This window comes from Octodon degus, unplaced genomic scaffold (genome assembly GCF_000260255.1).
Source record: "Octodon degus isolate 3935 unplaced genomic scaffold, OctDeg1.0 scaffold00131, whole genome shotgun sequence".
Classification (NCBI taxonomy): domain Eukaryota; kingdom Metazoa; phylum Chordata; class Mammalia; order Rodentia; family Octodontidae; genus Octodon; species Octodon degus.
The window spans coordinates 761,971-787,840 of record NW_004524707.1 but is presented as its reverse complement, the minus strand read 5'-3'; the positions used below and the strand labels follow the sequence as shown (position 1 = coordinate 787,840).

Below are 25,870 nucleotides of genomic sequence, written 5' to 3'. Positions count from 1 at the left end.
CAACATGAATTAAATATATTATCTGTCTTTGTGCTGAGAGTCACAGGACATTCACAGTACAGTTGAGGGGGAAGGAGGGCTTGGGGAGCCCAGGCCCCTACCACCACCCAGCTCCTTAGGCTGAGGGCATTGGGCTGGGGCGGGGCTTGTGGAGGAAGCCAGGCCTCTGCTCTAGGATCTGGCCAGGCTGAGGTGGCCTTGGGAACACCAGGTGCTGAGGAGGGGTCCTCTTCTGGGCTCTTAGCATCCAACTGCTCCCTCCCCACTTCCTTTCCCCTGGGCTGCAGCATTCACACCTCTTCCTCTCATGATCACCTTCTGAGCACACTGGTGCCTGGATCACGAGGACAGAGCCACAGGGCTGGGGCAGAGGGACGGGGGGCTGTGTCAGCGCCAAGGCACCAAAGTTGGCCTGGCACCAATGTCAGGGTGACCCCAATGTCTGGGCGCCTCTCTCAGGACGCTGCCCCTCCTCCCCCCGGCCTGACTTATCAGTACTTGGGGATAAGACAGGCACAGCAGAGCTCAGAAAGCGGGCTGGCAGGAGCTGGATCGGAGCTCCAAGGGCAGCATGCACTCTACCACCTGCCAAGTTAAGGCAACTTCATCTAGATGGGGAGGTGGGGAATGCTGCTGGGCCCACACCACCTCCAGGGGCAGCTGGCACCCTCGCTGCTCAGCCTTGGCCCAAAGGGCACAAGTGACCTCTGGTGAGGAGGGAGGAAAAGACCGCGGGGACAGAGAAGACAGGACTACTGTGTCTTCTGCTGTGCCGGGGACATCTGCCCTTGAGTCCCACACAAGATGCCATGTCCCTTCTTGCTTTCAGAGAGGAAGGAAGAGAAATGTGGGCAGGCTCCTGGGGGCAGAGGGAGGCCTGCCAGCCTGGAGAGGTGAGCAGGCCCTGGGGAGGCGTGGTCCAGCCCACATCCAGGCCAAGCACGGCACTGGGATTTTCCCATGCCCATGCACTTCAGGCTGGGAGACGGTCTGAGCCTTCTCCCTGACCCTCGCCTCCTCTCAGGGGAGCAGCTCACTCCCAGCCCCATGGGAGTGACGGAGGGTTGATGTCCAGGTATAGGTCACCAGGGAGGTCGTGTGTGAAGCAGGGAGAGGAGACAGCTGCACCCAGGGCTGCCCAGTCTTCCAGGTTGGCCACTAGCTCTTGTTCCTTGGTCCTCCTATAGCCACACAGGTCTCATCCTACTGGAATCTGCGTTTCACATGACCTCACGTCCCTTATGCCGCAGCAGAGAGGGCACAGCTCAGAAGATGCTCTGCCGCCGGTTCTTCCCTCGTCCTGGAGAACAGAGGGAGGAGTCAGGCTGAAAGGTGCCCAAGACTGAGAGACACGTGTCCCTCTGACACTCTGAGCAAGTGAGCGAAGCAGTGTACTCAGGAGTCAGGCAGTCCTGTGCTCAAATCCCATCTCTGTTACAAGTGACAAGAAGCCGACTTAACCTTTCACAGGCTGTGAACTGGGGAATATTAATGGTGCCAACTTCATGGAGGGTTTTAAGGGTTAAATGAGACAATGCAAAGAAAGCACTGTTGGTTTCAAGAGCACCAGCTGGTCAGGGTCTGCCGGGTGCATGTACCAGAGGAAGCACTTTTGCCAGAACTGTACCACATGCAGTGTCCTGTTGGGGTGGAGGAACCCCCCCCAGAAGGGAGGCCCATCTGGGGGTGACCATGCAGACTCAGTATCACCGAGGCAGGCTGCTGGGCCCATCTCTGCTCCTCTGGAGCGAGCCCCTACTGGGGACAGGCAGCCTGCCCAGCCTCTTCTAGCAGGGAGAGTGGTGGGAGCTCCCTCCCCCCAAAATCCTACCTGGGTGCTGGAAGGCCAAGCCACGATACCCTGGGTCCTTCTGGAGCTGGATCTCCTTCAGGGAGAAGATGGAGGCAGCTGGGGAGAGAAGAGGGGCAGGGAGAGGGCTAGGTGGGGCTGGGGCACCCTCGTTGGGGGAGCTGTCAGGACCAGCTCCACAGACTGCACCCCTTAGATCCAAATAAGATCCCATAGACGGGAAGCTACATGCCTAAGGCTACTCAGCAGACCCGGCCTCTGGCCTCTTCGTTCTGCTGTCACTCACCCTGCCCCATTAGACACTCACTGTCCTCAAGCTGGTGCACATGTTCTCCCAGAGACCGGAAGTAGGGGTGACTCAGGGCTGCCTCTGCTGATGTGCGGCTCTTGGATTCATACTGAAACACACAGGATGGGTTCTTGGGCACTGTGGGGACACCTCTGGGCCGTGCAACTGCCATAATAAGTTAGATCGCTATGGTGGGAGGGCCTGGGCCTGCTGCTGTCCCCAGCCTGACCCCACCAGGCTGTCTCAGGCCTCCAGTGCCCAGGTGTCCAATCACCCAAATGGGACTTCAGGGAGGGGCTTCCTCAGGGGATAAAGGCTCACAAGCGCGGAGGGCCACCACGAGCATCGCTCAAGAGTGGCCATGACCGGCAGGAAAACCACCCTCCCTTTCTGGCGTGCTTGCTTCAAGACAGGTGCCTCACTGCACCCCTGTAACCCCAGTGTATCTCATCACCATCTTCTGGGGTGTGAACTGTCAATTCCATTTGGCAGGTGAAGAGCCTGAGGCACAGACAGGTTCCCTGGAATACGCCCAAAGGTCCCCGGCTGGTAAGCAGTCCACACTGTAGTCCGGGTGTTATGCTGGGACTCTTAAGGGGACGAGGGAAGCCAGAGCTCCTTCTAGGTACGGGGCCACAGTGTGGGGCAGATGACAGCAAGTCTGGTAAGTTGGGGCCTAGGGCAGGTGGAGCTGTGCCCTGGAAAGTCACTACCCCAACCCCTGGAAAGTCACTCACCAGGAGGAGGCCGGTCAGAAGGTTGATGCCGTCAGTATCCAACCTGCAAGGGGGAGGAGCTGCTGCAACAAGCTGTTGGGGGAGGGAAGGGGGTGTGCAAGGAGGGGCACGTGGGCGTGGCATCGGGGCATGGCTACCTGGGGGCATGGCTGAGCAGCGGCTGCGGCAGGTACCCAGGGAAGTTGTAGGCTCGGAATTCTGGAAGGGCTGTCACGCCGGGCCACGTCTCTTCTGTCGGGGTCCCTGGAGGAATGAGAGGGGGTAGAGAACGTGTGGGTGAAGGGCCAAGGCCGACGCGTAGGGTGCGATGCCGGCGGAGGAAGCTAAGGCCGGCCGATGGCACCGGGGTCCTGCCGATTGGTATCAGCCCGAGGGGGGTGTTGGGGCGCGTCCACTGAGCGCCTGGGCTGGGTGGAGTGCTGGTGCCCTCTGGTGGCCAGAGTGAGTTTGCGGCAAGAAACTGACCCAGGAGGCGAAAGATGAGGTGCAGCTCCTCCTTGACTGTGGAGCCTGGGAAGAGGGGCCTCCCTGTGGCCATCTCGTAGTGAATACAGCCCACGCCCCTGCGGGGAGCAAGGGGCAGGGGTGTCAGAGAGAAGCAACCACGCTTCCTACGGCTGCTCCACCGGGGTACCAGGAACGCCCTGCCGCTGGTGGTAGAAGGCTCCTGGAACTGCCCTGGTCCTCACTACTGCCCGTGTGTTGAGTGCCCTGGGTCCTAGGAAGGTGCGACCTCTCCCTCTAGGGTGTGGGTCTGCACCGCCTGGTGGTCCAGCTGGAAGAGGAGCCCACACCTTGGTTCTAGGAAGCCCTGGTCATAGGCACAGGGAACATTCAGCAGAAATCTAAGTTTTAGCTTCAAATTTGGACTGGTTTTTCATTTTATGCCAAATCATGGATTTGTTAATTTTAACATAAAAGTAAGTACTTCTTCCAAAAGCATCACTAGAACTGATACTTGGGGGAGATCCATCGTCTTTACTGTAGGGAGGGACCCTCCTGTACCCTGGGATAAGGAGGGTATGTAAGATGGGGAAACCCTCCTGTGGCTTTCCTCAGGGAGGTGAGGTGGTTCTTTCCAGAGTATAAGGGTATGGGAGCCCCATAGCTGCCCTCAGTCACACTCACCACATGTCAATGGGTGTGGAGTACTCTGTGGATCCCAGCAGCACATCGGGGGGCCTGTACCACAGGGTCACCACCTCATTGGAATAGGTCTTTGTGGGCACTGACTTGGCCCGGGCCAGTCCTAGGGACAGCGAGGCACTGAACCTTTGCTCACAGCATTCACTGGTAAACCCTCCCGCTAGCACCCATAATCTGAGTTGGCTGGGCACCTCGGTGACGTCGGATGCCCACCCTCCCTGGCCTCACCAAAGTCAGCCAGTTTCAGCTCGCCCCTCTCATTGATGAGCAGGTTCTGGGGTTTCAGGTCCCGATGCAGGATCTTGCGCCGGTGACAGTAGGCCAGGCCCCGGAGTAGCTGGAACATAAAAATCTGGGGAGCAGGGAGAGAAAGAAGTAGGAAGTAGCAGCAGAAGGCCTGTCACAGCTGGGAGACCTGGAGCCTCTGCCTCAAGGCCGGGGTGGAAATGGGAGTGGGGATGGGTAGGTCAGCACAAGTCTCTCCCGGGCAGGCTGCCTGGTTCCTATCCACCCCACTGCCCATCCTGGGCCTCAGCACATTGGGGAATCCAGCCAGCGGGGAGGCCCAGTTGTGCAGAAGAGGCAGTGAGTGCGCAGGAGGCTAGCGTCCTCAAGCTGGAGAGTGTGTGTGTGGGGTGGGGTAAGAGTGGGGCAAGAAGCCACCTCCTGGAATTCCCTGGAAGTCTCCCTCCTTGCAGCCTAGCAGGTAGCTCATGTTCCCAGCTGACAGATGGGGAAACTGATGCTTAGCATCAGAGATGGTCTTTACAGCTAGACTGTGGTGGAAGGCTTGTGACTGTTCCTGTGGGCAAGGTGCCCATCCCAGGCCCTGGCTCACTGGATGGGAGCACCCAACCACTTCTTCCTACATTGCAAGCTCTGAGTGTGCTCAGCAGCTGGAGCCCTGGTGGTGAGAAAGGTGAGCATCATGGGCCAGGGCACGGATGCCAAGAAGGATGGGTGTGGCCTTGGAGGTGCTCACCTTGACGTTGTGCATACTCATGAGGTTTCCACAGTGGTCCAGATACTGCTTCAAGTCACTGTCCTGCAACACAGGTCCCTGGCTCTTAGTTACTGCTAGGCCTGAGCATTTGGTCCACTCCTGCGCAGGCACATCCAGAGCCTGATTCTAGAACAAGGTCTACAACTCCTCCAGACCTCTCCTACTCCCTCCTCCCAACCCTACCACCCCTGCCTCAGTGCTTCAGCCCAGCTCACCAAGTATTCAAACACTAGTGTGAGGGACCGGTCTGTGTGGATGAGGTCATGTAGGGTCACGATGTTGGCATGCTTCAGATTCTTCAGCAGTGACACTGGGGAGACAGGCCTGCCTGGGTCGCTTGTGTCCTCCTCTCCCTGGAGTTACCCATGTCCTCTTCCCCAGGTGCCCACTACGACAGGCTGCTGAGCCTCCCTCCAAACCACTTGGGGGGGGGAGCGTGGGTCCAGGGTCACTGAGCATACCCTCTCGGATGGCAGTACAGGGCGCCCCCTCCTCATGCTCTAGCCGGATCTCCTTCAGGGCCACCAGGTTCTCTGTCAGCTTGCTGCGCCCCTTGAAGACTGTGGCGTAGGTGCCCTGGGTGGGGAATGTCCACCTGTCAGCCATTGGGTGCTGCTCTTCTTGGCCCAGGGCCTCCCCTCCTCTGGTGCTTGAGCTGGGCCCTTTAGTACCAGAGCCCTACTCCCTTCATGAAATTCTACTTGCCCCAAAGTCCACTTCCTCTGTGAAATGCCCCTAATAGCTTCCGGATCAAGATGGACTGCTCCTTCTTCTGACTCTGGACATCTTCTGTTATAACGTCCGAATCATTTTCCTCAGATCACACTGATATCTGGAGGCGGGGGTCTCCTTGGGAAATGGCCTTCCACCTCTCTGTGCTGCTCCCCCAGCCTCTGACACACGGCCCAGTGTAGTGCTGCCAAGTTAGCTCAGTGACAGCCCTCACTATGTGCCAGGAGCTGTCTAAGTGCTTGTCATGTATCCCCAATCCTCACCATAACCCTGGGAGAACAATGGGTCCTATTCACCAGAGGAGGACTCGAGGCACTGAGAGTCACTTGCCCAAGGTCTCAGGGCTAGTGAATGGTAGACTTGGCATTTCAATCTAGGCAGTGAGTACTGGCAGGAACCAAGTAGCCCAGAGCCCATGGGCTCCTCTGTCCTGGCATCCTATTCAGGCTCTGGGGACCCAGCTGAAGGCCAGGCCAGGCTGTATGGCCAAGGGGTACATCTCTCTCAGGGAGGGGCCCACAGGGGCAGGGCCGTAACTGCCCCTGAAGAAGGCACAGCAGCCCTTACCTCCCCCAGCTTGTCCAGCTTCACATATGTTTCCAGTTTCCCAAAGCCGATATCTGACTGGAGGAAGACAGTGCTGTGAGATCAGAGCCCCCAGGGCCCCCACCTCCCCCTACTTCCAGCCTCTGAGAAGGGCGGGAATGAGCCACCCAGTGGTGCTGAGGGAGCCACTCAGACTGGCTGCAGGCTCTTCCTGTGCTCCGTTTCCCTTTATCCCCGTGACAGAGGAGGGCCCCTTGGAAGTGTGATGTCTCCCTCCCGTGACACTGGGGACGAGGGGCTGCCCTGTTCCCATCTCTGTCTTGTTCAGATTTCAGCTCCTCCTGGCAGATGTGGTGTCTTTTTCTCTACCACACGAGCATCCATTTGGAACACACCTATCAGTGCATACCCCTTCCTTCTAGCTCAGATGGAGCCAGCTCTTTTTAAAAATTAATTAATTTTTTTTAATGATGATTCTTTTTTTTTAAATTTTATTTGTGTGTGTGTGTGTGTGTGTGTGTGTGTGTGTGTGTGTGTGGCCAGCTCAGCCCACCAGGGGGCAGGGCTGGCTGGCATGTGGTGCTGGGGGATTGAACTGCGGTCCCTGTGCTTTTAGTTTGTTCTAAGTAGGTGCTTTAGACCACTGAGCCATCTCACCAGCCCCTAATTAATTAATTTGATACAGGGTCTCGCCACTCAGTTCACACTCATAGTGATCCTTCTGTCTCCGCCTCCCCAGTGCTGGGATTATAGGCCTGTGTCACCATGCCCAATTGTGGGCCAGCAGGAACTTGGGGTTCCAGAGATAGCACAGCACATGGTACTGGGATTGAACTTGGGACCTTGTGCTTGCCAGGCAGGTGCTTAGATCACCAAGCTATCTCCCCAGCCCTGGAGTCAACTCCTAACAGGACGGATTGTTGGGTGTCTATCCAGAGGCTGATGCTGCAAGTGTCTATCATAGGACCAGGGTCTATGTTTTGTAAAAATGCTCCAAAAGTTGGGACAGGTGGGCAGGACTGGGAAGCATGGCGCAGCTGGTCTTCCCTGGAGCCCAGAGGGGGCTTACAGCTTCGCTTCACTGGGACCATCTGGGCAATGCCAGCCAGTCTGGGAGGATCAGTGCTCTGAAGCCACTGTGGCCAGCAGGGGGCACCAGAGCCCTAGAAGCTTCCTAAAAACCACTGCTGGCCTTGGCTGGGCAAGGACCTCGCCCTAATGATCTCTGACCCTCTCGGGACTCACCAAGGAGGCTCGGCGGGACATGCGGCTGAGTGGCCTGGGCAGGTCTGGGCTCTCTAGCTGTAACTTCTGCAGGAACTCCCGAGGCAGGCGGATATCCATGGGTAGAGAGAGCCTCTTGCTGATGTCCTGCGGTGACAAGGAACTGTGCTGGGTTTAAGGGGAGTGAGGGCTGTGGGCCTTCACCTCTCACTAGCTTCTCCTATAGAGCAACCACAGCAGGCCAACTCCCAGGCTCAGACCCCAGGCTCAAAGCTATTTTGGGGGTGACCCAGAGACAGGTGAACACCTAGGTTTGCTGCGTGACCTTATGAGGTTTCTTCCCCTCTTTGGACTATAGTATCACCCACAACCTGTGTAGAAGAAGAACCTGTATCTCCGGCCCTCCCAGACACTAATTCTGTGAGCTTACTTTTCATATACTTGGCACACATATTTGGGGCAAAGAACAGTCATGTTGTTCAGCCTTTGCTATGTCCAGGAATGTGCTGAGCACCTGGCATATATTAACCCATTTAATCCCCACTGTGACCTTTCTAAGGACAAGCAGACTGTAGGACACAGGTTAAGCAGCTTGCTCTAAGTCACAGCTAATGAATGGCAGAGCTGGGATTAGAACCCCCCAAGTCTGGCTCAGAGGCAGCTTCCCTTGCAGCACACCTCTGTGGCTGTGTCCTGCACACCCAGGGAGGAAAGCCCTTACCTCCATGGAGAAGCGGCGCTGGTTCTGCCGTCGCCGGTACTGTATGCCGGGGGACAGTTGCCCAGGCTCCTCCCCACCATCTGTGGGGGAGAAGGCGCTGGACTCCAACGGGGGGTCTCTGCCAAGAGGACCGAGCTGCAGGTCTGAGAGGCACAGGAACCAGCCGTCAGCTCCCCTCCCAGCAGCCCTCCCCAGCCCTGGCCCAGCCTCACCCTCTTCCAGGGCTGTGGGGAGGGGGGTCAGCAGGGGCCTGGGGGACAACGGGATGGTGAGGTGTAGGTGAGGCCCTCACCCTCATTCCTCTGGTTGTGGAGCTGGTTGAACTGCTCTGTGAATTCAGCCAAAGACTCCTCAATGGTCTCTGTGCGGGGCACAGACAGTGAGAACCGACGCTTAAAGTTCTTCATCTTGTTCATGATCATCAAGGGCCAGGCAGTGTGGGGATCCTGGGATGGAGGGGTGAGAGGAAAAGGCAATGCCCAGGTGTACCCCAAGTGTGGATTCAGGGCCCCTTCTTCTCATCAGGTATGCTGTCCTTCATGCTACAAAAAGTTTTTCCTTCTCTTCCTCCTTTCTGGTACCAGCGATTGAAACCACGTGCTCTCCCACCAAGCCACACCCCAGTCCTTTATATTTTGAGACAGGCTCTCACTGTGGCCCAGGCTGACCTAGAACTTGCCGCCCTCCTGCTTCAGCCTCCTCGGGAGCTGGGATTGTAGGTGCACACCACTACGCTTGAGGAGCTGTGTCTTCTCCAGAGTTCAAGTTCCTCGAGGGGAGGATCCCTGGCTTCCTCCTCCCCTAAAGACTGAGCCCCTCAGCTCTGGAGCAGCACACACACTAGCTGCTGAAGTGAAAACCTGGTGGCCCCTGGCCACCCTGTGAGTGACTGAAGGTGTCAACAGCCAGGGAGGGCCACCCTTTGCTGTGGCCCACCCCCTTCGGACATGACACTGCAAGTGACCCCATCTGGCTTGTCCTGGACCCAGGAACCCAGAAAAGAGAGCAAGGCATCAAGGGAGGAAAAACGTGCAGGGACTCTGGCTCAGCTTCTCCCTCTTTCCAGCTGAAACATGGGGACCAGAGGCAGGGACGGTCTCGGAGGAAACAGGGACAGGAAGGCAGAGCCCTGTGGTCCTCCCCACGCCAGGGTGCCAGAGCAGGCATCCTATGCTGAGAGCACCATGAAGGGGTGCTCTGCTCACCCTCAGGGTTTTCCCCAGCAAGCAGCAGCTCCGGCTGGCTGCTCAGCCTCTTGGCATAGGGGAACCCTGCCGCTTCTCCCCACAGTCCTCTCCTCAGGCCCCGAAAACCCAGTGGGGCTGTCCTGCCTTCCCTCCATGGTTTCCTAAGCTCCCAGTGATCCCCCTCCCCCTCCTGCTGTGTCACATTGCCTTCTGCTGAGCTGCCATGGGGACAAGGAGGGACCAGCAGGCCTATGAAAACCCACCCCCATGCCTACCAAGGACCCAGGCCAACCCTGTGGAGGCAGGGCCCACCTGGCCTCCTCCCTGGCTCTCCCCACGCACTAGAGCAGCCCACGCCTGGAGGATGCTCAGTTCTGCCACTGGCCAGCACCTAGTTGCCAAGGCAACCAGGTCCTCCTGAATCCTCCTGGTTTAAGGGATTATGGGTCAGTAACATGTTTGTTTTGCTTAATGATCATGTCCTTGTGTCCTTAGCCAGCCTGAAAAGGGTCCTCTCTCTGGTCCTGCATGCTCCTGGCTGCCTCACAGGCAGGTCTCCTGAGTCCAGGCTAGTGCCTCAGAGTCGAGCTCAGATACTGCCAGCTGAACAGAGGCCCCTGAAGGCTGACTCAGTTCAGCTCAACACACCAAAGGCTGAGCACTGTGCGCTGCCTGTGAGGCACTGAGATCACAGAGACGTGCAGAGCATGGTCCCAGCCACCTTGCGACAGCCCCAGAGGATCCTGAATCTCGGTCCCCACACCTGCCTACCAGCCAGCTTCAGCTGTGGCCCAGCTCTGTGAGCTCTCCAGGCCTCTGGTCTGTGGGATGCTCAGACAGGAAGTGCCACCTGCCTTCTGTCCTGCAAACAGTGACCAACCGAACCCAGAGGCACACAGGACTGCCTTGTGATGGTGCCAGGAGGGGAAGGGTCCCGGGGACAAGAAGACTCAGCCCCACCTGCCCAGAGATTTCCACTTCCGTGGCAATGTCCTCACAGCACATGTCAGCTGTTTACAAAGTTGGCTGAACAGAAGCATCACCACAAACATTGTTTAAAAAAAATTCACGTTCCGGGGGTTTACCTTCAGGTTTTGGAACTGCTCTCTTTCCCCATCCATGCAGGGTATTAAAATCAGGACCTACCTTGAGCATGCTAGCCAAGGAAAATGCCTTTTTTTTTTTTTTTTGAGACAGCTCACTAAAGTGTTCAGGCAAGCCCCGATCCTGTGGCCCTCCTGTCCCAGCCTCTGGAGTAGCGGGGCTTGTGGGTATGCAACGCTGTGCACAAGGGCAAGGGCAGTCTTGAGCGGCATTTCCCATGACTTGCACTTGGAGCCGTGGCCGGGGAGCATTTTGGGTGCAGGGAGGGGCTGATGACCTGCCAGGCTTCTGGATTGCACCCTGGGCTGCCTTGTGCAGGGGAGGAGCAGGAGGGAGAAACACCTGGGGCACAGGAGCTCCCCAGGAGAGGAGCCACCCCTGCCCTGGAAGCAGCACATCTGCACTGCAGACTCCTGCCCAGGCTCCATCCTGGCCACCCTGGGGGCAGGCACGTGGCTCCTAGAGGGCTGCGCTCTGCCAAGAGGGACCCGCCACACCCCTTTCTAAAAACAGGTCTTCCACATTAAGTCCTCCTGCAGTCTGGGCTTATGGGATGGCATGTTGTGTTTGTGGCTCAGGAATCTCCCAGAAGCGGCCATGAATATGACTTTGGGGGAAGGAAGTGTATCCAAATCTATGGGGAAGGAGGGGCCCCATTTCTGCAGGACAGGCTAGCCGGCCCTGAATCCTACCTGCTCTTCCCACAGTTCAGATAGGAGCAAGGAGCCACCAGCTCCGGGGTCCTGGGCTGGAGTGGAGGATGGGACAGAGTGAAGTTGGGGGCAGGGGGAAGGGGACCAGCTGTTCTCCATTGCATGTGAAGGGACCAAGAGGAAGTGGCTGTCACTGCCATGGAGGGATGGAGGTCAGATGCTAGGATGAACTTCCCAACGGTGACAGGAGCAGGCCACTGGGGAGTGAACGAAACAGGGTGGACGCCTCTCTCTCTGCTGGGGACAATCAGGGCATTGAACTGGCAGGGTCCTGGGTGTGACAGGGCAGGCTGGTCAGAGACTGGTCTGTTGTTCCCAAGCTCAAGACACAAGATGCTTCTGTCACTTTCCTCTTGGGAGAGTCAGCTCCTCAGACTTGGGGGCTAAGGGGGGGAAGGGAGACAGGAAAAAAGCCTGTCACCTTGGTGCTGTCTGCCTCTCGCCCCAACTGGGGACAGAAGGGCTCAGTGTGTCACAGCCTGAGGCCAATCCAGGGCCAGGCACAGTGTGGCCTTTGTCCCCAGGCCAGAGAGCCATCTGGGGCTGTCTTTGTGCAACTGGTGCCAGGGGAAGGGCAGTGGGTGTCAAGGGGTGCTGGGTGGAGGGATGGTGTGAGGCAGCGGCAGCAGCAGAGGCCCCTGGAGCTGTAGGTGGCCGAGCAGACTCAGCCAGCCTGCCCTGCCTCCCTCTCCAGGTAAGAGGATAGAGCTGGCCACCTGCTTCAGTTACTTCCTCCTGTGCACACACCAGCCACCCAGCACTTCCTGCTGGGGCCAGAAAAGCAGGTGGCACAGAAGGAGGAAGGAGGAGCCAACGGCACTGTGGGAGGCCACCATGCACCCAGTGAGACGGGGCTGGACTCCAGGGCGGCCCGCAGAGCAGGATGGTATGGAGGGTCTCTGTCTCGTCCCTTGCCCAACAAGGCTGCAGAGGCTCCAACAGGGGCACGACTTACTCAGACTCATGCAGCAACTTCCTGGTTGCTGCCAAGAGCACACTCTGACCACACTGCTCCTTTTTTCTGGCTGGAGTCATCTCCAGTCCTGTGCCTTCCCTGTGGCCTCAGCTAAAGAGTGCTGTGCCAGGTTCTAGGTCTCTCCTCTCCCTCTCTGATCAACATCCAGATGAGCCTAAGTTCAGACTTGGGAGCCACTGCTAACTAGCAGGCTGTGTGATCACAGAGAAGTGACAGAATCCCTCTTAACTTTGGCTCACTCAATCAACAATTATTTATTGAACACCTACTACATGTTTGGCAGTGGTAAGCACTGAGAATCCAAGATAATGGATTCCTGTCTTATTTATTTATTTTGGTTGGAGATAGAACCTAGGGCCTGGAGCGCCCTAGACAAGTACGGTGGCACTGAGTCATGTCCCCAGTTCCTTTCCCCTGTACATGCGAAAGGAGGCAAGGAAATGCAGACAATAAAATAACAGGTGGTGGCAAGTGTGATGACGGGAACCAGTGCAGGAGAGAGGGGCACATGTGAGATGTGTGGTGTTGCAAGTTCCAATGCTGTGGTCACGAAGGCCTCCCTGAGAAGATGATGTCTGAGAAAGGGGGTGGGAGCTCCATGCGGGATCTACAGGAGGCAGACGAGCAACAGAGGAGCAGCTGCAGAGGTCCCGAGGCAGAAGTGAGTTGCAGTGGTCCGGAGCAGCAGTCTAGCTGCAGAGGAGCCTGGCAGTCTATGCAGAGAGCAGCAATGCTGGGCCTTGAGGGGTGCAGAAAAGTCTGAACAGATGAGTGCAGCAGCTGGCGAGAAGTGGCTGGATTCAGGGTGTAGTCGGAAGGTGAAGCCATGGACATCTGTAGGTGTCTAGACTGTACATGGGGGCAAGAAAGCAATCATGCAAGCGGAGGAGGGGACTGAGCTGAGCAACTGGAAGGATGGCCTAGTCGTGGGGGAGCTGAGGGCTGCTGGGAGTGCACGTATTGGTGGGAAGTGTAACCCTTCACCCGACTTCCAGCTTGACTGGCTTGAGATGCTTCTGAGATCAGTGACACACACTTCTAGGTGGCCTGGATGGGCCATGAGGGCGTGGCCTCGGGGACCATACCTGGTCCCTGGCCCCCTTCCTCTGGCTCTTCCTCCCCTTGCTTCCCGGGCACCATGAGGCGAGCAGCTTTCCTTCACCAGGCCCTGTTGCTACGATGGCCGTGGAGCCAGCTGGCCACGGATGGAAGCCTCTGAACTGTGAGCCAACACATGTACTTCCTCCATTTAAGTTCAGTATGTCAGGGATGAAATACTGAGGCATTCAGGAAGACCAGGAACTGGGAGCTGGGCAGGTTAAGGCTTCAACATCCAGCAAGGGAGCCGCCCAGCGACAGGTCCAGGAGACGCTGGCTCTTGTCTCGGGTGCCTGCTCAGACATAAAGAGCAGCCAGGAAACAAGCTCCATGTAAATACTATCATATACGCCTCAGACTTCCCTTACCCCAGGGGCTGGGACCCTGGGGCGGAACAGGGACAAGGAGCGCAGCATGGCCAGCACACAGCGAGGCTACACTACTAGACTGAGAGGGTTTCAAAGGCCTACAGGGATAGCACCACAGGGCCACATAAAGCAGGGCTAGTGCCAGGCAGAGGACCCTGGCCACCATGGGGACAGGCCTCACACCATGCTTTAGGAGGGCAGTAAGCTCTGACATGCAGCAGGTACCTGGGGCGCAGTCAGCCTGCAGCTCTCAACCCCCTGCTATGGATAGCCTCTGCCCAGCCCAGGTCTGCCCCTTGTCTAGCTGGAGAAGGTGAAGGCCAAACAAAAGGTTGGCAGCACATCAGTGCCCTGAAATAGCCTTTGCCCCCAGAAGTCCAAGCCCTGGTCAGGCATGGAGAGCTGGCGGCAGCTTCACTTTGCCTCAGGGCCAGGCTTAGGGTCTTGGTTCAGCCAACCCCTTCCTTGGCTTCCTCCTAACAAGCCTGTACTAAAGGCTGGAAGATCTGGCACTCTTCCTCTGGCTTGGCTTCTCCCTACTCCCACCATGGTGCTTCTGTTTCACTGAGCACCCCCAGGACCACCAGGTGCCCACCAGACAAACGTGGGCACCAGGTGTTCCAGGCACCTGTTATCAGATGCCTCCCAGGTCTTCACTGTGTCTTGTTTTGCATCACGTTCTCTGAGGGCCCGGGGCAGCCGATGAAGGACAGAGCTAACTGCTTCCGGAAGCCCAGTGGGCCTGATCCTTAGTCCCAGATGCTGACCACTGACCAGGATCCTTGTGGCAGCCTCTGCTTCCTACTCACTCCCTCATCTTGGTCACTCAGCCACTCTGGGCCTGGGGTGAGCTTCAAAGGCCCACGACAGGCAATGGCTGGCTGCCCAAGTCCGCAGACGTCAGAGGCGCTCCTCCTTTCCGGGAGAGCTGCTTCCTCCTCTCCTGGAGAGCGGTGCCTGCAGGGAGCTGGCAGATAGTATCTCTTGCATTCTCCAGCTGACCCTGCTTGGCAAAGGCGGACAAACCTCAGGGGAGACGGTCATTGGTCACTTGGGCTGCCTGAAACTTGGGCAGTGGTAGCAGAAGCCTGGGGAGCCCCCTCCCTGACCTCTCCATGCCTCAGCCTGGATGGGAGAGGGGACAGACATGGGGCCTTCAGAACAGAGGAGGATAGACTGGCCTACAGTCACCCTGCCTAGAAACAGATGCTCTGGATGGTGACAGAACTCAGAGAATATTCCCACAGAATCTGTTTAGAATGCAGGAAGCAGGCAGGAAGACTTTTGGGTACATACAGGGCAAACCTGCAGAAGGCCAGGGAAGGAGGCAAAGTGTGGGGGCCTCAGGGGCGCCTCTACTGGGGGTATATGCACCCCTGGACCCCACGGTATATATTTTTCTGTGCACAGAGGTGTGGTGGTGGCATGGCTCAGTGGTAGAGTGTGTATGCTGCCTTATTCTGGTTAGAAACATCCTAGGGGGTTGTATGTGTCCAGCCCCTAAATTCTCTACCATGGTATCATGGAAGGAACCCACTTACTGGCACTGTGATCAAGGAAGATGCCTCTGTATTTCAGCTTCCTTGTCTGCTGCCTCCAGTCCTCCAGTGCTAACAATGCCCTCAGGAAAAACCCAGACTGCAGGGTGCAGCACACCAGGCCTCTGAGTTCAGACGACCTCAACCCTCCCCTGAAGAGTCCGTTTGAGTGAACACACCTGACATTCCCGGAAGAAACCCACTCTCACACCCACACCTTTGCACACGCCAGCCTTGTGGCCTGGGATGTCCTTCCTCAATTCTTCCCTGATAAAGCCACTCCCAGACTCGACTTGTGTCATCTGTCTTGGGAAGCTGGGCATGGCCCCACCTCCTTCCTCCCGCGGCTCCCACAGCAGCCCATGCACGCCGTACCAGGGTACAGTGTCCTCAGGACAAGAACAGGGTCGCTGTCATTCTGCTTGCCCTGGCACTTTGCACAGGGGACAGAACACAACAGGTGCTCAGTCTAGGGTAGAAACAAACAGAGGCTAAAGGAGAGCCCGAGCCTCTTTCTGCAACAATTCCCCTGAAAATATGAGGACCCCTGAAGGACAAAGACTGTGTCTTAGTCACCTTCAAGCTCCAAGCAAGCTGCTGTGTACTGTAAATGTGCCTTGCTTCCATTTTCCAGCAGTGGGGCAGCTATTTCTAGGCTTATCTTGTCCCTGGAGGGCCAGATCCAGGCTGGAGGGCACTAGGGTGGGCCTGGCCCTGTGTACCTTGGAGGGAGCTGGAAATGTCCATCCCAGCCAGCAGCACTGAACCTGATGTCTCCTACTCAGTCCTCTTGGGTCTCAGAGGCAATGGAGCATGGGATTGGTTCCCTAACCCTGAGAGGGAGCAGGGGGAGCCAGCAACAGGCCCAGGTCAGGCATGACCTCTGCCCAGATGCCCTCCACAGTGCCCCTAGTGGCTCTTTTTTTTGAGACAGGATCTGGTGTTATGGTTGAGGTTGACCTTGAATTCATTATGTAACCCAGGGAGGCCTCAAACTCGTGACAATCATCCTGCCTCAGCCTTCCGAGCGCTGGGATTACAGGCGTGTGCCACCACACTCACCCCTTGTGGCTTCTCTTGCCTGGAACTTTGCTGAGCCCAGGTGAGGCATCTCTCCTGTGCCCACACAGCATTCTGCTGTTCCCCGTAGAGCACCTGACTCCCCACACTGCTTGTTTACTGTCTAGTTCCCTAGTCTGCCTGTGAGTAGGCAAGGGCGGGTCTGTCTGGTCACTGTGGCCCAGCATCTGATGTGAGGCCTGGCCCAGAGTGAACCTGCAAATGACCAGTGAATGACTAGATGAAAGCTGGGCTTGAGGCCTCGGCCTAACCTAGCCCTCTCCCCAGTCACTGTGTGGCCCCCACAGCCGAGGGAAAGGGAACCTGGGACAGAAGGGGCAGTGGGCTGACCAGCAGCTTTTAGTAGGCTCTTTAAAGACCCTCCAAGAAGGGCCATCACCTACCTCATTCAATGTCTTCAAAAATCCCCAAGTCTGCAACCCAGCAGTCCCAGTGATGGCATATACCAAAGGAATTAAAATCAGTATGCGGAAGAAAGGGAGACCTTTTCACGTTCACTGCAGCATTATTCACAGTCACCAAGATATGAAACAACCTAGGAGCCCATCAACTGACGAGTGGCTTTGTAAAACGTGGTGTGCATGTGTAGTGGGGTGCTATGGTGTGAACCCAAAGGCACTGTACTAAGTGACATAAGCCAGATGTGGACAGATAAATACGGAGTGATCTCACTCGTAAGTGCAACCTTAAAAAGTCAAACTTATGAAAGTAGAAGCAGAATGGTGGTCGCTAGGGTTGAGTAGAAGGGGCCCAAAGGGATGGGGACAAAGTCAGAGCAGGAGAGATAACTCCGGTATTTTACTATTTACAAGGAGACTAGTTAACATATTCTACATTTCAAATTATCTAGAGGATTTTTAAGTTTCCCTACCATATAGAAATGAAAAATGAGATGATAATGTGATAATTATCCTGATTTAATCATTGCACCAAGTACAAATACATCAAAGTATCATATTATACCCCATAAATATGTATATTATTAATAGTCAATTCAAAATTTAAAACAATGAAAAAAGTTAAAAGTCTGCAGCCTCTTCTTAGGTCCTCCTTAAATCACTGGAAAACAGTTCAGACCCATTTCCTCTCTGCCTGCGTTGGCACGGGGGTTATTCTCCCCCCACCCTTTGGGGGACAAACAGAAAAAAGGGCATGGAGTTCAACCACCCTTTAGCTGCCCTCATTCCAACGCAGGAAGCCCAGCTTTCTGGGGTGCTGTCACAGGTCTTTATTAACGTCTCTGATTTTCTTCTCTATGCCCAACTTTAGCAACAGAACTGCAAGGGCCTTTAAAGCCTGGCCTCCCTGGAGACCTCAAGGTCTCAGGAGCAGGGACGGTGGGAGGAGGGCTTCCCAGCCTCTGTCAATGACAGTCCTATTTATACTCCAGCCCCACCAGCCTGGCCCATATTACCCCATGTCCATGCTCTGACAGGAACCCTTGGCCAATTTTTTCCAAATTTTCTCAGTCCAATCTGAGCGGCTGGTCTGAAAAAGCATCTTGGTGCCACTTCCAGCAGGTTCCTCTGATCAGCGTCCCCAGGGCCTCTGGTCACAGGATGGCATCCTCTTTCTGCCTGGTCTGCCTTTCCCTGGGCTGCCAACCCTTCCTCCCAGCCACCACCACCTCCTCTGAGGAGCACACACTTGCTCTCTAGATGTTCCTAGTCAGTGTCACTCACCAACCAGGGCTTGGGTTCCTCAGAGAGCCTCTTCCTGTCACTCACTTCACAAGCACTTCTCAGTGTAAGGTACCATCCTCAGCCTTCTATCTGATAGTCTGCTGCCTCGGCCTTCGTGACAGTTTGATCTCCTGGGTCTCCTTAACATTCTCCCTCCAAGTCTGGTGAGCTCACTTCCTCTGCCATCCCTGAGTGGCCACATGCCCAGAGTTCCCTCTTTGGTCCTTTGCTGTTCCCCATTGACGCACAGTTCCTATGTGACCTCATCCTGGTCACACCACCCATGTGTTGATGACTCCCAGATCCACAGCCCCAGCCCCTGAGTTCCAAAATGCAGACCTAACTGGCCACCTTTGTCTGAATGTCCATCCTGGGCTCCATCTGATAGTTGTTTTCCATGGAAGAAGGCAGAGGTGCACAATCTGGGAAAGCTGTATGTGTGCAAGTCAGACACATGCATCCTAGCCACACACACACACACACACACACACACACACACACACACACAGATACTGCATATAATCCAAAAAAGCACAAGGCAACATGCCATCGGTAATGATCTTGGTGGAGTGGGGGGACTACAGGTGACTTTGATGTCTTCATTTTCCTTATCTGTATCTTCAACATTTCCATAATGAACATTTACTGCTTACTTAATAAGAAAATGGTAGAGTGTATGTGCATGTGTGTGTGTGTGTGTGTGTTTTAATGAAAGTAGTTTTGAGTTTGAGATTCCAGAAGCATTTGATGCAAGGGGTCAGAAGCTTTTTCTGCAAAAGGTCAGAAGCCATTATTTTAGGCTCTGAGGGCCATGCTATCTGCAGCACCCACGCAAAGCCACCCTTGTAAGTGATTGAGCACGGCCATGTGCTGGTAAAACCTAAGCACATTAAAATTTGACTTTCACACAATTTTGTTTGTTCATTTATGTTGCTCTGTTTTGTTTTTATGGTGCTGGGGACCAAATTTAGGGCTGTTAAGTCTCCTAGGCAAGCTCTCTGCCATTGAGATACACTCCCAGACTTTTAGGTAATTCCTAAGCATCACAATTTTTTTTTTTTTTTTCTCCGAATGCCCTCAGGGGTGGTTTGGCTGGCTGGAGTGTTGTGGGAATCGAACTACAGCAACCTGAGGCTGACAGCTTTGTGGAAGCAGCCAGCATCACAATTTTTTAAAATTTCTCCATCCAGTTTAAAAAATCCAAATCTATTCTTAGCTCACGAGCCATACAAAACAGGCAAGATTTGGCCAAGAGACATAGTTCACCAACTTTACCTTTGAGCATTCAGTACTTCTTTATATCCAGCACCCACCTCTTCAGGAGAGACTTCCATCCTCTTCTCTGACAGGGATGAGGCCTTCTGGGTTCCTCACCCTTTGACCACAGCAAGACCAGGCACCAGGCATCAGCTGGGCTCTAAAGTTTGGAGGTTCAGAAGGCTGCATCCTACCTGGGGCCTCAGAGACTAGATCACTGGCCAAAGCCACAAACCAGCACCTTAGATGGGGCTTTAGAAATCCATTGGTCTGTGCTCTTGTTTTTCAGGCCAAGAAGGCAAGACTTAGAAAGGGCAGTGATCTGCCCAAGGCTACTCAGAGGGACAAAGTAAAATTTAGATCAGAGCCGTGGGTCTGTGATTTGGAGTTCACATGTTCTACTCACTCTTCCATGGTTACTGGGCCCCAGGACAAAGGAAGACGGCAGCCCACTCGGGTCTGCCATCAGCACAGATTGTGGGCCCCAGCACATTGCCAGCAGGGTCCAGGTAGGATCAGGGAGGGGCTCTAGGACCCTTTCCCTGTGCCACTTTGGTTACGAGGGGCACCCTCTGGCACAGCACCCACCACACACTGATTTCCAGGCAGTAGAGCCCACTAGGATAAGGGGCAGTGGGGGAGCCGTGTCCCCCAGCTTGATCATACCATAAGGGTCTTCTTTGCTGGGTGATGGGGGGCCTGAGAAGAAGGCTTGGTTCCTGAGGGGAGCCCCCAGGCAGAAGGGGCAGGCTCTTTTAGGGAAGCAAGGTTTGTGGGCAAAAATCGTTATACTGCTTTGACAAAATTTCCTGCGACAATGGTAAAGATGGAAAGGGTGCTCAAAGGAAGAAACATTTGAAGAAGATTTCCTTCCTACTAGGGGCCTGATTGACCCAACTTTAAAGAAAATATCAAGTAGAAGCAAGCAGTACCAAAACTGCCAAGGAGACCTCACCAATTCTGTGTCACTACCTCTCAATCATGATACCAGGAGAGGCAAAAGGCTAACAGCACAGGGGATATGATCTCACCCAAGTTCAGACGTTAACAGGAGGTAATACTACCACCTCTCCTTCTAAAACAGAGTGAACTGAACCTTGGGTGAGCAAACGACTGACCCTAATGCAAGCAGTCACTGAGCGGCAGAGGCAGGATTTCAGCTCACCCCAAAGTCCTTACACTGCCCCCACCACGCTGGACAGACAGGAACAGGCAGCATATAAATAACAGCTGAACACACCAGGCAGCCACAGCAGGCTCATCTGGGTCAGGGGGATGCCGGTGGGAAACATTTACACAGTTCCAGGGAAGGGTTCTTACCACTGTCCCTTCTAATGTTTTATCCAATGTTTCTCAGAGCTGAGTATCCTCAGTCACCAGGGCCACACATACTGCTGGAAAGCTCCAAGACCCTTTTCAGTTGAAAGCCAAACCTCACTCACCTCCCTTATCTCTCCCCTCCACAGACGGAGCCCTAGGGACTCCAGGAGCAGATGGACTCCTCTGCAGACAGGAGGCCTGACTGCCACAGCTTTCCCTCAAGCCCACTGGCTGCTGCACGAGAGGCTTGCTCCTGCCAGACCCAGCCACTAGCCCTGTGGTGACACAGGCCCCTGACCACTGCAGAGCTGGGTTCTAAATGTGTGTGCATATGTGCAAGCATGCGTGTGTGTGTGTGCGTGTGTGTGTGCGTGTGTGTGTGCGCATGCACATAGAGCTGTAGGGAAGAAGACAAGACTGACCTTGGTGTGTTCCCGCCCCTGAGATGGGGGATACCCACTCAGCAGCAAATGCTTGCAGGGCAGGTGAGAGGTTCAAGGTAGGGAGAGAGCCTAGGGCAAGAAATGCAACAGATTCCCAAGAGGGAAGCTCATGATATGAGTCTGATGAGCTATCCAAGCCATCCCTTCCCTCACAGACAATGGAGCAGGACAGGGGCCGCTAATAACTAAGAAGCAGGAGCGGGTCCTGTTCCCCAGGAAGAGGAGGCCCTGTCAAAGGTGCTAGGGGCAGAAGGCTGGCAGCTTCCATATTTACTCTAAAGCCAGTAGGTGGGGCCCAGCCCATATCCCAGTCCCCACAGCAGGTTCCCATCCAACCTCATGCTCCTATCTGAAGGGCTCCTCCCCACCCTGGTAGAGCAGGAAGGATTCTGTCTAAAGCAAAGCCCTCTAGCTTAGGTTCCTTTTTTTTCCCCCGGTACCAGCGATTGAACTTGGGACCCTGTGCTTGCCAGGCAGGTACTTATACTACTGAGCTATATCCCAGCCCCTTCCTTCAGGTTTAGGAAAGCTGACTGGTGACACCAGTCCCCGTGCCACCTCTGTGACGGTCCCTTTCCAGGTCAATGTTCATCACTGTGACTAGTTATCCAGCTCCACTGTGGGTACTGTGCATGACCTCACTTAATTCCTAATACAATCCTTCCTATTAGGAGCCCCACTTCACACATGAGGAAACAGGCCTGTGAAGTTCAGGAGTTTGCGAGGGAGCGGAAGTCAGAAGGCCAGCTTGAGTTGGATTCCAGCAAAGTCCCTATGCACCCTCTCTTTCAGGTCACAATCTGACTTACAGAACAGAAAAAGGAATCAGTAGAGGAGTTGACAGATATTTTAGACCAAAGTCCAGAATAGGGTAACCCTACAAAAAGAGTTTGGGTAGGGCAGGTGTTGGTCACAGGCTTTGCTGTGGGGCCTGTCGCCCTGGGCATGGGAAGACCTGAAGACGTCTGGTATGTGGCAGAAATGAATCCAGCCCCAAAGGCAGCCCTGTCTCCTCCAGACCTTATGTCTCCATGAGACAGGAGGGTCCCAGACTGGAGCCCATTGGCACCTCAGATCTGGCCCCTCTCTCCTGCCACTTGTGATGAAGCCTGACTCTGCCTGGCACAGGACAAAGGAGAGCCTTGGTCTCAGGGCACCACGCCCTTCTTCATTCCCCTAAGGACTGAGGGATCCACAGTGGGCTGGGACCTGCCCATGTCGGGGCAAGACTTGGGGACAGGGGCTTGGGGACAGGCAGAAGTGGGTTGGATCCCATCTTTACCCTGCTTTGGGAAAACTGGTCTCTGTTTCCTGGCCTGTCAAACGGGAATAATGGTACCTGCTTCATCAAGTGGCTGTGACACATCCAATAAACGGCAGCTACTAAGGCATTCAGAAATCTGACTAACTAAAGTCTATTCTGGCTCTGAAAACCCCCCATCTGTTTGGAAGCAGATCCTCCTGGTGTGAGTGGTAGACGCCTTCCATTCTCCTGGCAGGTGTGGGCAGCTGGTGGGGACAGTCCTAGGAACCTTACCGCTAGGGCCTGGCCATGCCAGGGTGCAAGGTGGGGCTGAAGTCAGCCCTCTAGGTCATGAGCTGCCTAGAAAGGGGCTGGCACAGGAGCTCTGCTGTGGCAAACTGACCCTCTCTCTAGGGACCCCAGCTCTGGCCTTCCTTCTCCTGACCTTAGGTGGCATTTTCCCAGGCCCTGCCCATGCTAACGTGTGGGATCTCTGGGCACCTGCCAATCAGCTAGATGGCCAGACCACCTGGACAATTCTATACCTTCGGGCCACATCCTTAATGTCCTTCGTGCCTGGGCCCAGTGGGAAAGTCTCCCTGGGTGCTGAAAGTAGGGGCCAGCCAGTGGCACTTTGAGTCACAGGCCTCGAGGCACTACTAGAGAAGGCTGTGGAGGGCTGGACTAGGAGTACCATCGGGGAGACAGCAGCAGTCAAGGCCCAGGAGATCTGGGGACCTGACCCTCCTCCGCAGCCTCAACTCTCATGGCCATTGGCAGAAAGGGTTGAGTGGTAATTAAGAGACTACTGGTGTCTAGCACAGTGTTGACCTCTCAGTACAGAAAACCAGTCATTGCCTCTGCGCACAACTCCCACCACAGCCCCGAGATGCTCCTGGAAACCTGGCTCCCCAACAGGGTGTAAACAGAGGCCTCCAGCGCATACCCATTCTGCTTCCAAATTCCCCCAAGTAAAGCAAGTCTAGGAGCTTTCTATTTCCCACCGCTGCTTTAACCCCTTCTGTCCTGATGATTGGGGGTTATGGGACGCGGTCTCTGGGTCCCTGGATTTCCCAGAGGCAGAGATAAGAGGAGCATTCCCTAGTGTCAGACACCGCGGTGTCAGACACTGCTCTGACACCGCGGCACCCCGGCACTGGGACCTCACGTGTCCTTCCATGTTCTTCCCAGGGCTCCGTCCAGCCCCGACCACCCCGCCCCCAGCCTGCCGATCTGGAAAGTTCACCAGAGCCTAGAAAGCCCTTCAAGGCAGCGATCGACTGGGCCCACGCGCTTGGGTCCCCTCGTCACCCGGGACTCCTGACCCTTGCCCTTCCCTGAAGCAAGCAAGGGCGCTTAGGAAGCACCTGGTTCGCAACTGAGAGGAAAACTTTGCTTTGTAGGGTTCGGACAGGAACCCAGGGGCCAAAGAGAATCCCAGATGGTCTATCCCCGCGGGGCGCGGGTGAGCGAAGGCGAAACAGCCCTCCCTCTAGGGCACCTGAAACTTGGGAGTGGCCTTTCCAGGGCTTCCCCCGCCCCCAACACACGTACGCCTCGGATTCCCCTCGCAGCTCCCACCTCTCGCTCCAATGCAAAGCAGCCCGGCGCCTTTAAGGACCGCCGGCTTACCTTTGCTCTGCGCCCGGGCGCCGCGGTGCCCCTCGCTCCGACCTCCTCTCGGCGCCGCCCGCCGCGCCGCACCCCGCGGGACTTACTGCGCGCGTCCTGGGTCACGGCGCGCCGGCTCCCGCCAGTCACAGCCCGGCGCCCGGGGGCTGCGCGCAGTGCCCTGAGCCCTGCGCCCGGCGCCCTGAGCCCCGCTGGGGTCCCTGTTGGGCTTTGGGCCGCTTCCTCCACTCCGGGAAGGTGAGCGGCTCCGGAGAGAAGCTGCAACCTGAGCTGGAGGAGGAGGAGGAGGAGGAGGAGGAGGAGGAGGAGGAGAAGGAAAGGGGAGGGGAAGGGAGAGGGGGAGAAAGTGAGGAGGTGGAGGAGGTGGGGGCTAGGAGGAGGAGGTGGAAAGGAAAAGCCCGGCCCTCGCCGGAGTTTTTCACGTGTACAAATTGACTCCTCCCCCTCCCTCCCTGCCCACAGCAGCTGCCAATCGGCGGGGCTCCCTCTGTCCGGGTGCCCACCCCTTTCTCCCACTCTGGGATACTGGGTCCAAGAGCCTCTTCCGGTTTCCTTTCTAAGGCTGTGGTGGGGGTGGGGGCTGGCCTTGAGACCTTGACTGAGGGACGAGGTTCCTGGGCCTGATCACCCCAGACTGGCAGTAGGGCACCAGGGTTGGGTCGCAGGGCACCCATCTCTTAAGTGTCCAGTCCTCCACCTGGCACCTTGTACTCTAGGTTCTGTTTTTCTGGAAAGCAGTGGCTCAGGGGCTGTCCTTCTACCTGTCAGGAGGGACTTGCTGCTTAACCTTCCAAGCTTCTGAGAGCTTCTGACCTCCCCGGCCTGAATGAGCCCTAATCAGCATGTCCACCTCCCACCCTGAGAGGAGTGTTTTCTAAGGAGCAAATCCACAAGCCACTTGGAGGCATCCAAGAAGCTGTGCAGAGCTGGAGACAGTAGGGCACCCCTGTGATTCCAAGGCTCTGAGAGCTGAGGCAGGAAATTTGTAAAGTTGGGTCCAGCTTAGGTGATTTAGCAATTTAGTAAGATCTTTTCTCAAAATAGTTATAAAAGGACCACCATTGTACCTCAGCACGAGGGCCCTGGGTCCAATCTCCAATGCTGAAGGAGGAGGAAAAGAAGGGGAAGGAGGAGGAAAAGTAGCTGCTTTACAGAATAGTGAGTGCTGGTCGGCTCCCATTTTACAGAAGGGAAAACTGAGATCCAGAAAACTGATCCAAAGTTTCACAAGGAGTTAGAGTCATGATTAGAACCCAGGTCAGTGGCCATTCTGCCCACACCACCTGACTTTAGGGGTCAAAAACCAACAAAAAGTTGAGTTTTCATGAAGAATTGTACCACTTTTTTTTTTTTTTGGTAGAACGGGGGATTGAACTCAGGCCCTTGTGCTTGCCAGGGAAGCACTTATTCTACTGAGCCATTTCCCCGGCCGAGTTTTCATGAAGAATGGCATCCCAGTGTGGGCCCCTTCCAGCCTGCTTCCTCCCGGAACTTGCGTCCTTTGTCCTGTGCTGGCAGGCAGGCCACAGTATGCTTCCGCCCCAACCCTGTCCATGGCGAGAAAGATGCTGAGAGCAGCATCGTTCCCTCCCAGGAGACCCTGGCCAACCTGAGATCTGCCCTCAGCTGGAGATAGGTGAAAGACGGGAGACCTGGGACCCATGCATGAGACTGACCTGTGAGTCACTGGCAGGAGTGCCCCACAGAGGATTCCCTATTTCTTTTCTTTTTTTTTCTTTCTTTTTTTTTTTTTTTTTTTGGTGGAACTGGGGATTGAACTCAGGCCCTTGCACTTGCCAGGCAAGTGCTTATTCCACTGAGCCATCTCCCCGGCCCTACTCCCCATTTCTTGCTGAGAGCATGCAGATTTCCTGGCTATGTATAGTTTATAAAGTGAGGCTGCAGAGTTTTAAAGGGCTGTAAAGTGGCTGGATCCTGGGTCTCCACACTGTGGGGACCACTCCATAACCCCTGAGTGTGGTATTCCCAGGATTAGGAGGTCATGTGTTGGAGGGGGCAGG

The 25,870-nt window shown here is 55.6% G+C and overlaps 1 protein-coding gene across 3 annotated transcripts; it reads right to left on the bottom strand.

Moving 5' to 3' along the window:
- Cdk18 (cyclin dependent kinase 18) lies at positions 1–24,197 on the bottom strand. 3 transcript variants are annotated; one of them, XM_004641123.3, is made up of 16 exons: positions 23,850–24,197; positions 8,501–8,654; positions 8,209–8,351; positions 7,509–7,634; positions 6,285–6,341; positions 5,447–5,561; positions 5,201–5,295; positions 4,965–5,027; positions 4,211–4,334; positions 3,965–4,085; positions 3,302–3,399; positions 2,974–3,079; positions 2,837–2,879; positions 2,118–2,208; positions 1,832–1,909; positions 1–1,300 (listed from the first exon to the last, which is right to left on the bottom strand). In XM_004641123.3, exons 2-16 carry the CDS (start codon positions 8,628–8,630, stop codon positions 1,266–1,268), a joined length of 1,425 nt encoding a protein of 474 aa, XP_004641180.1. In that variant the 5' UTR covers positions 8,631–8,654; positions 23,850–24,197; the 3' UTR covers positions 1–1,265. The 3 variants fall into 3 exon arrangements, with proteins under 3 accessions (XP_004641180.1, XP_023556945.1, XP_023556944.1); XM_023701177.1 differs by lacking the exon at positions 23,850–24,197 and adding an exon at positions 17,955–17,971; XM_023701176.1 differs by lacking the exon at positions 23,850–24,197 and adding an exon at positions 13,274–13,583.
- Between the last annotated feature and the right edge of the window lie 1,673 nt (positions 24,198–25,870).

Excerpts from the sequence above, each read along its gene's own strand:
- Cdk18 (XM_023701176.1), bottom strand. The coding sequence starts at position 13,474 with ATGCCTCAGTATTTCATCCCTGACATACTGAACTTAAATGGAGGAAGT. Across the intron at positions 4,335-4,964 it reads TGAGTATGCACAACGTCAAG|ATTTTTATGTTCCAGCTACT; the intron begins GTGAGCACCTCC and ends CCTGCTCCCCAG. Across the intron at positions 3,080-3,301 it reads CCTCATCTTTCGCCTCCTGG|GGACCCCGACAGAAGAGACG; the intron begins GTCAGTTTCTTG and ends TCATTCCTCCAG.